At 47.8% G+C, this 11729-nt stretch overlaps 1 protein-coding gene across 1 annotated transcript; it reads right to left on the bottom strand.

Moving 5' to 3' along the window:
* Window positions 1-2365: 2365 nt before the first annotated feature.
* Window positions 2366-5661, bottom strand: LOC125759433 (uncharacterized). Its single transcript, XM_049418193.1, has 2 exons — window positions 4832-5661; window positions 2366-2516 (listed from the first exon to the last, which is right to left on the bottom strand). Exons 1-2 carry the CDS (start codon window positions 5659-5661, stop codon window positions 2366-2368), a joined length of 981 nt encoding a protein of 326 aa, XP_049274150.1.
* Between the last annotated feature and the right edge of the window lie 6068 nt (window positions 5662-11729).

The raw sequence follows: 11729 nt of genomic DNA, 5'->3' as shown, positions 1-11729 counted from the left end.
GTCAGATACTGCACAAGGATATCTTGCGCGGTGCGGGCAAAAAGCCATCCTGTGAATAGCAGACACTGCTTTGAAGATCTCAACCAAATCTTGCAGTCGTGCGCGGCAAGCGGAGTCCCCGCCGCGCCCTGTTGTCATACAGGGGCATGTGCTCACTCTCTTCTGATCTGCCGGCGCCTGCTTTTTGCCGTCAAACAGCAGGTAGCATTCTAGTAGCCAACAGCCGACATAAATGTGGAATGGCCTTTGGGCCAGGCGCGCTTCTTGCCACGCGGTGCCGTCACGTGCCAGCGCCATGCTTCATAGTCTGCTAGCATTAGAGTGAGCCACAGTCGCGCACAAGAATCACAAAGGGAGAGACCAATCGCGTTTCACCACGCGCTCTCAAGGTCATGACGCGCGCTGACGTCACATCTTTCCGCCATACTATCCTTCTCCGTGTAGCTTCTAGCGCGCTCGGCGGCACGATAGCACAGAGAGAGCACCCTGTATCTCCGCTCATTCTTGACGCATTCAAGAAATTTTTGTGGCAATCGATTCCCAAGGCAATAAGCTTCGATACTGAGGTAATTCGATTATTCTACCGGAAAGTTGTTTGGGACCCCTTTAAAGGCAATTTTCCGGAATCAGTTTAGTGCACGGCAACACGCACTAGTGAAGTAAGATAGACTATGAAGATTACATGAGAAAGCTACAATCAAGAAAAAATATCGAATAGAAGCATAAATAATTTTCAAGAGAAAGCTTTTCTAGGAGGACTTGTTAGGAAGTAGCGGCTCAAGGACATTAGGACAAAAAAAAAATTGGGGACCCTTAAGCTTCGCCTTTAAGAGTTGAACGCGATAGCGAAATCCGGCCCCTAGTGCGCACTTCAACCACTAAGTGCATACTTATTAGTGTGTGTTGTTAAACACACACACACACACACACACACACACACACACACACACACACACACACACACACACACACACACACACACACACACACACACACACACACACACACACACACACACACACACACGCGCGCGCGACGTAACTATAGTAATGGTAGAGGTTTTCGATCTATTTAGCAGCATTTTATAACAACTTCATGAAAATATTGTGCAGTGATATAGTCACATGGTCTTCTACGTATTATGAACTGCGCGTAGGCGTGATACTTTTATTCGTAAATGGTCACATTCTGTCGTCCTTCTTGCGTTAACTATCTGACAACTCTTCGATTTGTTCTTCTGAAGACCTCTTCCGGCCAACCGCAACAAGCATCGCCTTATGGTCGGTGAAATGGCAACTGCAGTACTTCACTTCTTTAATGGTGTTGTGAGAATGAAATGCTAAATCTATGCAAAAGTTGTAGTCTGTTGAAATGGCATTTGATGGAGTTGCCATCTCTGAACCAGCCCGCGTTTGTAGGATGTCCGGAAATTTTCTGCAAACCCGAACATTTTGGTTGAAATCTCCGACAACAAGTAAGGCTTCGGACCCTATGCATGGCTGCAGCTCTCTCACGACGAGGTCGGCAGTCTCGTCACGCATGTTCCGGGCGTAACGTATGCGCACACAATCACCACACTACCTCGTCGTACGGCACAAACCTCTGCACACTCGTACACCAGTTGGACCAGAGAGACGGCCTCCGCTTGCACTTCCTGTTTGACGTATATGGCCATACCAGCAGCACGGATGTCGGAGCGTTTTGCAGCGCGGATGCAGCGATACCCATCCACATTGCATGAGTAGTTTGGATCCATCCGGGTTTCAGAGAAGCGCAATGCAGTAGTATTCGTTAAAATAAAATCACTAGTGACGTCTGCATTGTGTGCACCCAAGGAGCGCACGTTCACACAGCCGACCGTGAGGAAGTAGGCAGCCAGCATACGGTTGCTGTCGGCGCTGATGGGAGACAATGCTGGTAGAGTCTTGTGAATTCGTCAGTAAAGGCGCGATCAGGGTTATCCTTCAAGTGAAAGAAGCGATGGTCATTTTCTTGGTTCATCAGATATAACCCGTCAATGGTGATAACCCTGCTGAGAGCGACGTACACAAGCTTTTGGTTCTGCGACTTTGAGTAATCGACAACCACCTCATCGTATGTGCCTCCTTGGGACTTATGAATGCTGATAGAGCTCGCCTGGACGATAGGGAATTGCTTGCGCCTGACGGTTATGTGGCTCAGTTCTTTTCCCTTTAAGTGGCAGCCGATGGTAATGAGTTCGATGGGAACCCAGTTGACGTGAATGTTGGGATGGCTTTCCCGGTAACGTCGCCCCTTTAGCAGGGCTGTTGCACATCTCTTCCATTTCTGCAAGATCAAAGCTTGGACTGCTGAGCCGAGCTTTCACAGCCAGTATTCTTGACACTCAATTGTCGAAAATTTCAACGAACTTGTTGTTGTCCAGGATATATATCTCGCGGCGAAGTGGGTCGAACAGGAGCACGTGCTCGCGCTTGTAGTTGATCACGTCGAATAGTGGGTAGGCGTGGTAGCGAAGAACCGCAGGCTGCGCTCTCCTTCGACCGTTGTTGAATGACGTGAGGTGTTCGGAGTACGTTAATGCAGCTTGATTGTCCGGGAGGTCTTCATACTTTTGTATGTAGTCTTGCACCACACGTCTGTGCTAGTCTCATCTAAGCCTTCACGATCCATCAATTTTCGACTTTTTCGGATGCGGACTCGCTGCTCCGGCCACGCGGTGATGGCTGTGACTACGGCACGACTTGTGTGTGACATGCCAAGGCCGAGCACATGCCAGGCCGCCTCTTGCTCGACACCTGGACTGTTTTCAACATCTTACGCTAAGCTGTCGGATAGCTTACGCGTGGGTTAAGCCAGATTCGGGAGATTCGTCCACGACTGTTCGCAACTCTTTGTGCAGGTTTGACATACCTCGGTTTGCCTTATTTGCATACTCGACCACGCATGAAGCACAGGCGTACACGTCGAAGATTATTTGTAGGTCCATGTTTGAGTCTAGTACCGAGGCTATCCACGGGTTGAAATTATAAAAGTGAACCTGATCACAATCCCTTTTCATCACCAGAGTCGGGCGAGAAACGCCAGCCCGTATGATTTCAATATGCCCTTGTTCATCTGCAACGCCATTGTACTGACGCAAATGTTCCATTGAATCGTACACTGTCACTTCAAGAGCAGCGTGAATGTTGCTGTACCTTGCTTTTAGTTTCGTTTCTGATCTCTTTTCTTCTTCACTGAGGGCAGGCGAAAGTGGCATAATGACTCGAGTTTGCTCCGTTAGCCAGAAAGGCACGTTGAATCGGCATTTGGTTCGGCCATTTTCGTAACATGTCTCCGTATGCTGGTGAGTCTGACATCTATGTCTTCGGAAGCTTTCAGCGTGCAAAGAACTCAAATGTTCGGCCATACGAATAGTGCGAGGCATTTCGAGACCGATGTCCTCATTGGGTGCATTATCGAGCCGGAGTAGTAGATGAGCATGAGCGCTGCCCCGGCGCTGAAATTCAACACGCTTGAGAGAGAGAAAAGGTTTATTATGGCAGAAAAGCTGAGAGGTCGGCCTGAATAAATGTTCTGGCCTGCTACTCAGCAGTAGGAAAGGGGAGAGTGGTAGTATAGAGAGTGGAGAGAAGATGCGGATGATGATGATGGAAAAAAGTGGCGACGAAGTAAGTCCTTGAATGTCCAAAAACTATTTACAGTCTCTCGTCGAGCTCTGTATCGCGCAAAAACATGTTCAGCGCTTTCAGAATATCGCGCTGATGACATGGTGGTGGTCCCAACAGAACTTTTTCTGAAACTTGTTGCTTCGATGACAACAAGACGGCCGCCATTGAATTTCTTTGCGTGAGGTATCGTGGGCAGACGCACAGGTTGAAGTACTCCTTGACCACATAGGGGGCGAACGGGGAAACCGTCTTGTGCTGCAGAATCTGCATGATCACTCGCACGATGTGGTCGAACTACGCTGAGCAAACCACCGGATCATCGCTCACAAGCATAGACTTTTCATAAAGCCTTAGCTGCTCGAATGGCACTTGAGGATGGTGCGGATCAATGTGTAGACGTTGTAATAGCTTCACCAATCTATCCCAGTGTATTGCCGAGGCCGACAAAGTAAGGAACGCTGTTGGCTTGCCGAGCTGGCGGATCATTGCGAACACGTCCTGTTTGCGCGATGCCAGTACTGCACTGTGTTTGGGACACAGTGCATGTACGCCATGTCATGTTTCACTGCGCTCTCGATAAATTGTCGGTCCTCCAAGTGCGCCTTGGTGACGACGCCCATGCCAGTCGTGTTCCTGAAGACGACGTTTGCCTACGAAGCAATTCGCGTGCGCATCACTTTGGCTGCCGTATATAGCACGTGGTAAGCTGCCGCACCTCTCCGGTCCGTTCTCCGACATTCGCTCGATGCCATGGTGTACACGCTAGGCTTGCTGGCTGGGTTGATGTTTCGAGGCCCACCGAGGTAGATTTGAGGGAACGACAGCTCCTCATCAAGCTCATCTTATGCAATGTGCAGTGGTGTTACACCTTCCCCTGGCGCTATTATGAGAACATTGTTGTCGTCGAATACAAGGGACTGTTGACCAAGTGACATGGCCAACGATGACTCCATAGGATTGTTGTGGTCTTCTGGGCAGTCACATGCTCGCAGTTTTTGTTGCTCGGCTTTGCCAGGTGCTCACACACTTTGTCCATCTTCTCTCGGCTGATTCTGACGCCATAGTAACGATATAATGTAGGCTTTTCGAGAAACGCGAGCCAAGGTCGCAACTCACCCTTTTTGACCATACCACGAATGTACACACTTTTATATATAATTCGACGCTTAATGTGGGCGCACAAAGCTTGATCCTCTTCGACATCTCCAGGAGGCATTTGGACTGTTGTGCTGACGTTGATGGGCACGTTCACAATCGGTCCCTTGATGGCGAGCTGGCCGCTGTCACTGTACAGTAGTCTCCCAATTTGCATAAAGGGGATTCGCGGTGACACAAGGTGCTCACTCACAACATTAAGCTTTGGCAAATGAGAAGGTTTTGGTGGATACGCATACCCGTTCGTGGTGGAGACGTTTGGCATGCGCTCTTGTCGGATGCTCTGCATGCAAGTGCGACACACCTGGAATCTAGAAACACCCGTGAGGAATGCATCGGAAACCACGTCAGCATGCGTTTCTGGAAGAGGCTTTAGATCGTTCTTGTGACGATCGCACACGGAGCACGAGTAGCTAAATGGATTGCTTGTGAAGCGTTTGTGAAACATATTAGTGGCCCTCACATCCTGTTCTAGTCTCTCCCGCGCTGCTTGCTCTGCATCGGCTCGTCGCCTCAGTCCTCTGGCCTCGGCTTCACGAGCCCTCAAATCAGGATTTTCTTGCCGTTGTTGACGCCTCTCCTCTGCTTCTCTCGCTGTCACCTCGGGGTGGTCTTGGCGATGCTGGCGCTTGGCCTCAGCTTCTCGAGATCGAAGTTCGGCGTCATTCTGGCGCTGTTGACGCCTCTCCTCGGCTTCCCTCGCTCTCATGTCAGGGCTGTCTTGGTGACGCTGACGCTTGGCCTCCGCTTCTCGAGCTCGAAGTTCTGCGTCATTTTCGCGTCGTTGACGCCTGTGATCTGCTTCTCGCGCTCGAAGTTTAGGGTCCATATAACGGTTGTCCGGATAGACGGCCATAATTTCACAACAGACATAGGTTCGCACGCTTGTCTGCCCATTTAAGCTAAACATCGTACTGACCCATACAAGGCTCAGCAAATATTGTCGTAGAACTGGGCTCGTTCCGTCTTTGAGGTAACTTGCAGATGGTTCAAAGGATCAGCCAGCAGAAGTGTGTAGTCTCTTTCTTTGCGCTAACTTCCCGAATGCCTCTTGTGCAATGTTTGCGAGACGTGTTGAAGTGAGATACAAGGTAATGCGTATGATCTGTTCTGTCTCCTCTGTTCATTACACCTTTGTTAGCGAGTGAATTCACGTTAACTGTCCTCCGTTTATGTTCGTCTATGTGCGCTATCCACTCTGAGTGTTAATGTAATTACTACGATAACATTAACTGCCACATATATAGCTGATAAAGCTAAGAAATGTAGATGTCCGATTGACTGGTATTGCTGTCAATGCTTGCCACTTCGGGTGAACTGTGATTTTTTTACAGGATCAAGCGATTGCCACAAAGATGTCATTTCTAAGGCGCGATCAATTCTTCTGTGCACAACGATTGAGAATCCGGTAACCTCGCCGTGAGTATTTACTCTTTCAGCCGCCTGGGAAACAGTGCATGTGGCATCACCCAGCGGAGATTTCACATGTTAGTGTAATTATATACCTAATTTTTTTCCTTTCCTTGAAGTTGTGTTCAAGATAAAAAAAAAACATTCACTCATATGATCAAAAAATAAACAGGTTAGCTCTAAGCTCTTTGAGTAATACTAAAGAATGTTAAAATGCGTTTTAAGAAACGACGCGGAGGAATCCTAGAAATCAAACTCGAAGTAATTATTTAAGGCGTATAGGAATATTTAGGCACATCATTAGAAGGTGTCGATGATTGTTCGGAATTCGCCGCTTGCTTCGAGCACATGTTCTACGCAGTTCTGACGAGCAACGTTCATCGCTCTAAAGGTTAATGTGTGTGTATGAATGCTCCATAATTGTACTGGTGCAAAGCACGTGATAAAATGTCATGCGATGGCATCCGAAATTCTGTAGGAAGGCTTCGTATGACGAAGAGTTTCTATAATTGAAATGACACGTGGGAAATGACTGAATTGAGCGTGAAGACGAATTGCTGGCTCAAACAACTACGAACGAAATGTCAGGCACGTTTGTGCCGTGAAAAAAAATCATTCTTACGACGTTTTGGTCGGCCTATAAAAGGAGTCATTTGGACAGTCACTGGTTAGCGACATGTTTTCAATCTCAGATATTAGCAGTATTGCACTAAACCTAAGATGTAAGGTGACATACCATAAAAACCTGGCAATAAAAACCTCCTGTCTAGTGTTGTCTAATATCAACACTAAGTTTATTCGAAAGGTCTAGAGAAGTTCGCTAACAGGCGTGTGATGCGACACCTTGATAAACACCTACTTATTATAAAAATACCATTCGCAGTGATGAACTGCGTTTTCATATGGGGCAGATCATCTTTACGCAGGAGGAAGCCATTTTAAATCCTCTAGAACACGAATCACGCATATTGTGTTTTATTGGCTATACGAAAACCGTTAGGTTAATCGGTCAGGTTAGCAACAGGTTAAAATGGACGTCACAAATGTCTGTTTTAACCTTTTCAATGTTAACTTAAGCCGTTGGGTTCTGTTAAAATGAATAAATTCAGAACAAATCTCCAGCATATGCAACTATAGGCTTGTGGCACTGTGGATGTCCAGAAATATATACGATGGATCATCAGGTATGTGCAAATGAACATGTCATATGTGCCGCTGTTTAATTTTCCGGATTTACTGTAAGAGGCAAGATGCGAGGAACAAAAATGAAAAAGTTAGGCAAACAGAGGGCGAAAAGTGAGCAGAAAGTGGATAACTCGGAACAGTAGCGCAAAAAAATCACACAGACGACGACAGAGCATGACGGGACACAGCGCTAAAAAGCGGAACACTACGGAATAATTGAGTACCGCTGCTATACAGAAGTGGATGATCTGACAGGCCCAGGGGATAGCATTGCGCCTATGGTAATTGCTTCACTGCACATTATATCCTTGCACCAGTTAGAGCAACGTAATTGTTACCGAGGGATAGAATACGCTGCCGAAGACAGCAGCGAGTTACATCAAGTGATGATATCGGGGAGTTCGCAGGCATAACAGGGAATCAGCTCGCACAAAAGCAAGCTAAAGCGGAAATCATTCGAAGAGGGTTTCATGTTGCAGTGGGTATAAAGTAGGCTGATTATTATGCTGGTGGTGTTGATGATGATAATAATGCTCAACGAAGGGGCCGGTATCTGGCGCACTCTCGCGGTTCATTCGACGCTACCGTTAAGCGGCACGCGTATTTTCGCAGCGGGATCCACCCGACATTATATATCTCTGGAATCGATCTACATTATTGACGCGGCGTCAACACGAATGATGGAAAAAATTGTCATGCGGTGACGTCACCATATCGCGTTGTCATGACGCCTTATAACGTGACCTCACATGATGACACCTTCACGAACCGTCGTTTTGGTGAAAGGTGGGCCGACCCCTGAGGCACTGCAAAACCACGTGAGGCGCAGAACACTTCCAATACCTCAGATACAAGAGGCAGTACAAAACCACGTTGGGTGCGGAAAGCATTCGGAGTGAGGGAGAGGGGGATCAAATACAATCGACTTAGAAGAAAACGAAGGTGGCTTTCGTCGTCGAGTCGTCTCAGGTCAGTACATAAGGGGCCGTATGAGTTTTTTTCGCGATGGAGGGGCGGACAGACGAATTTTTCTGGTCCCGTCGGCAAAAAAGGAAATGCTGCGTAGTTCAAGTTCAAGTTCAAGTTCAAGTTTATTAAAAAGAATGGCTGTATAAAATATATACATCGAGGTGCAAAGTTTTCAGAAGGAGGCCCAAAAGTAAAAACTGTGGAAGGGCCTCCTATCAGAATTGGACAAAAATTTTTTTTTTATTAAGGACAGGGAGTAAATTTATTCTACGTTCAGAGATATAATAAAAAATATATAGAAAAACTCAATATTAGCAACACAATAACCAATTGAATAGACGAATTAATGCGATGAAAGCAGGTATGTTCAAAAACAGTATAAAAAACACTCGACAAAACATCAATAAAGGCAATGCAGGAGCGGAATGTTACAGTAATTAAAGTGATGAAAGCACCCCCGCAGGGGCGTCTGCGCAAGCAGGCGTTTGGTGTGTAGCGACACCACGGACCCGAGCTAACGGGGGGTTTCGACCCCCTCCCACGCCTAGCCGTGCGTGGCTTTGCCGTGTCCGGGGAAAAGGGGATCCTGGGGGTTGAGCCGACGCTGGGTGTTTGGACCTTTAAGGCCCCCCAGCAGAGGCAACACACCTCTTTGGCCCTAGCTTCACGTAGACGGCACCCCTGGGCTGACCCACCCAAGGGAAATCGGCAGTCGCCTTTTCCTGTCCCTCTCTTCTCACACCTTCGCCTTTGTCTCTCACTTTACATCTTTCCTGTCTTCTCCTCACTTCTGTTTACTTCCGTTTTTCCTGGCGGCAAGGGTTAACCTTGTGTGGATGACCAGTCTTGGCTCACCATATATGGTTATAGCGGTGGTGTACGACTGGCGCTGGCAGACCTGTCTTCGCACATGTCCTGTCGCGTCCCCTTGTTGGGCTCGGTGGTGGACGGTTGGCACCGTCGCCGAAACATAAAGCATGCTATGTTAAGTTCATCTTTTTCCAAAACCGATCGTACTCTCAAAAGGGTACGCACCGAAGCACCCCTGCAACTTTTTTCTAAAACGCATGAACATTATCCAAAGTACCACGTTGTCCACAGCGAGCAGTCAGACGAAAAAGCCAGAACCATTTCACCATTTCTGGTGGCAAAAAGCCTTACGGAAAAACTAGGACCAGGTTACAAGGCGACTAAGATGGCCAGTGGCGACCTACTTCTTGAGCTGAAAGACAGAAAACAGTACGAAAATCTCTCCAACCTCACATCATTCGGAAGCATCCCTGTCAGAGTCACCCCACATAGGTCCATGAACACCGTCCGTGGTGTTGTCTCAGATGAAGATCTCTTGAACCTCTCCGAACCTGAACTTCTTGATGGATGGAAACAACAAAATGTCGTCAACGTTCAAAGAATCAAAATAAGATGGGACAATGTAGAGAAACCAACCAAGCACATAATACTAACATTCGAATCGAGCGAACTACCAGAGACAATAGAAACAGGCTACACGAAACTAAGAGTGCGCCCATACATTCCCAACCCACGAAGATGTTTTAACTGCCAAAAGTACGGACACAGCTCACTAACGTGCAAAGGACAACCCACCTGTGCCAGGTGTGCCTCTAAAGATCACATGTCAGACAAATGTGAGGCTGCAGCTCACTGTGCCAACTGTGGTGATGACCACCCTGCATATTCACGGTCCTGTGTTGAATGGAAGAAAGAAAAGGACGTTATTTCTTTGAAAGTGAGAGAAAATATCTCTTTCAGAGAAGCCAGGAAGAGATGCGCACCCTTTTATGGCACAACTTATGCGGATGCGGCGCGTCAGGGGGCAGCGTCGCACCGACCTCCGCCACTCGCCCGGCCCGTCCTAAGCGGACCGTCGGCTGTGGCACCTGCCCCCAAGGCGGCAGTAGTTCAAGCTACTCCGCCAACTCGCGAACAGGGACCGGCGACTCCAGGGCCGTCGGGTCTCAAGGTTTCGTCTCAGGCGAGGCCCGAAACTCGAGCCACTAGCCCGCCCGTGCGGGCATCCAGTGCCTCCGAGGAGGCAATGGACACGACATCGGCACCTCGGGTGCCGAAACACCGGCGCAGTTCTCTGGACTGTGCCAAGAAAACAAAAAAAAACAATAACGGGGCCGGACGACCGTCCTGCCTCCTGAAACAAAGTATTTCACTTGAATACTCCACACTTCCTTATTGTACACCCAGCACCTTTCTATAACTAATATGCAGACACAAATATTACAGTGGAACATCCGAGGCCTTCTCCGAAACCTCGATGACATTCAAGAACTCCTCCACGAACTCAATCCAAAAGTGCTGTGTGTACAAGAGACACATTTAAAACCACAACACACAAACTTTCTACGCAACTACGTCATTTTTCGAAAGGACCGAGATGATGCCACGGTATCATCTGGTGGTGTAGCCATTATAATCAATCAATCCGTAGCATGTACACATTTACCACTACAAACGTCCCTAGAAGCAGTGGCTGCTCGAGCAGTTCTTTTAAATAAACTGATCACGATTTGCTCTCTATACATACCGCCACAATACAACCTACAAAAACAAGAATTCCAGTCCTTGGTAGACGAACTGCCGGAGCCTTATCTGGTCCTTGGGGACTTAAATGCGCATAGTGGTTTATGGGGTGATTCTCGCTGCGATGCGCGAGGTCGTCTCATTGAACAGTTTCTCTTCTCCTCCGGCGCGTGTCTGTTGAATCGGAAAGAGCCAACATACTACAGCCTTGCAAACAATACTTACTCGTCCATAGACCTCAGCATTACATCTCCATCCCTTCTTCCAGTCCTTAATTGGAGAGTTATTGGGAATCCCTATGGAAGCGACCACTTCCCAATAATTCTAAGCGCAGCAATAACAAATCAATATCCACCACTTGTCCCTAAATGGCAGACTGAAAGAGCCGACTGGAAACGGTTTCGAAAACTTGCCCACTTAAGCTGGACTGACATGTGTACCTTAAGTATAGAAGCTGCTGTGGACTACTTTACAGCCTTTTTGATCGATGCTGGAACCAAAGGCATCCCGCAAACAAGTGGGATATCTGGAAAACAACGTGTCCCATGGTGGAATAATGATTGTCGCATTGCACGCAACAAGCAAAACAAAGCATGGAGGTTGTTTCGGGATTCTCCGACAGCGGAGAATCTTATAAACTTTAAGAACATAAAGTCCGAAGGAAGGAGGACGCGCCGACAGGCTAGAAAGGAAAGTTGGCGGAAGTTTTTATCAGGCATCAATTCGTATACACAGGAGGCAAAGGTCTGGAACAGGGTCACTAGGGTAGTAGGAAGACAAGCGTATTCACTCCCTCTAGTAAGCACA

The sequence above is a fragment of the Rhipicephalus sanguineus genome, chromosome 8 (genome assembly GCF_013339695.2).
Source record: "Rhipicephalus sanguineus isolate Rsan-2018 chromosome 8, BIME_Rsan_1.4, whole genome shotgun sequence".
NCBI classification, from domain to species: domain Eukaryota; kingdom Metazoa; phylum Arthropoda; class Arachnida; order Ixodida; family Ixodidae; genus Rhipicephalus; species Rhipicephalus sanguineus.
This window is presented reverse-complemented; position numbering and strand designations above follow the sequence as displayed.

Coding starts and splice junctions, on each gene's coding strand:
- LOC125759433 (XM_049418193.1), bottom strand. CDS start 5,661: ATGGCCGTCTATCCGGACAACCGTTATATGGACCCTAAACTTCGAGCG. Junction 2,517..4,831: donor GTCGAAGAGGATCAAGCTTT/GTGCGCCCACAT, acceptor CAACGGTCGAAG/GAGAGCGCAGCCTGCGGTTC.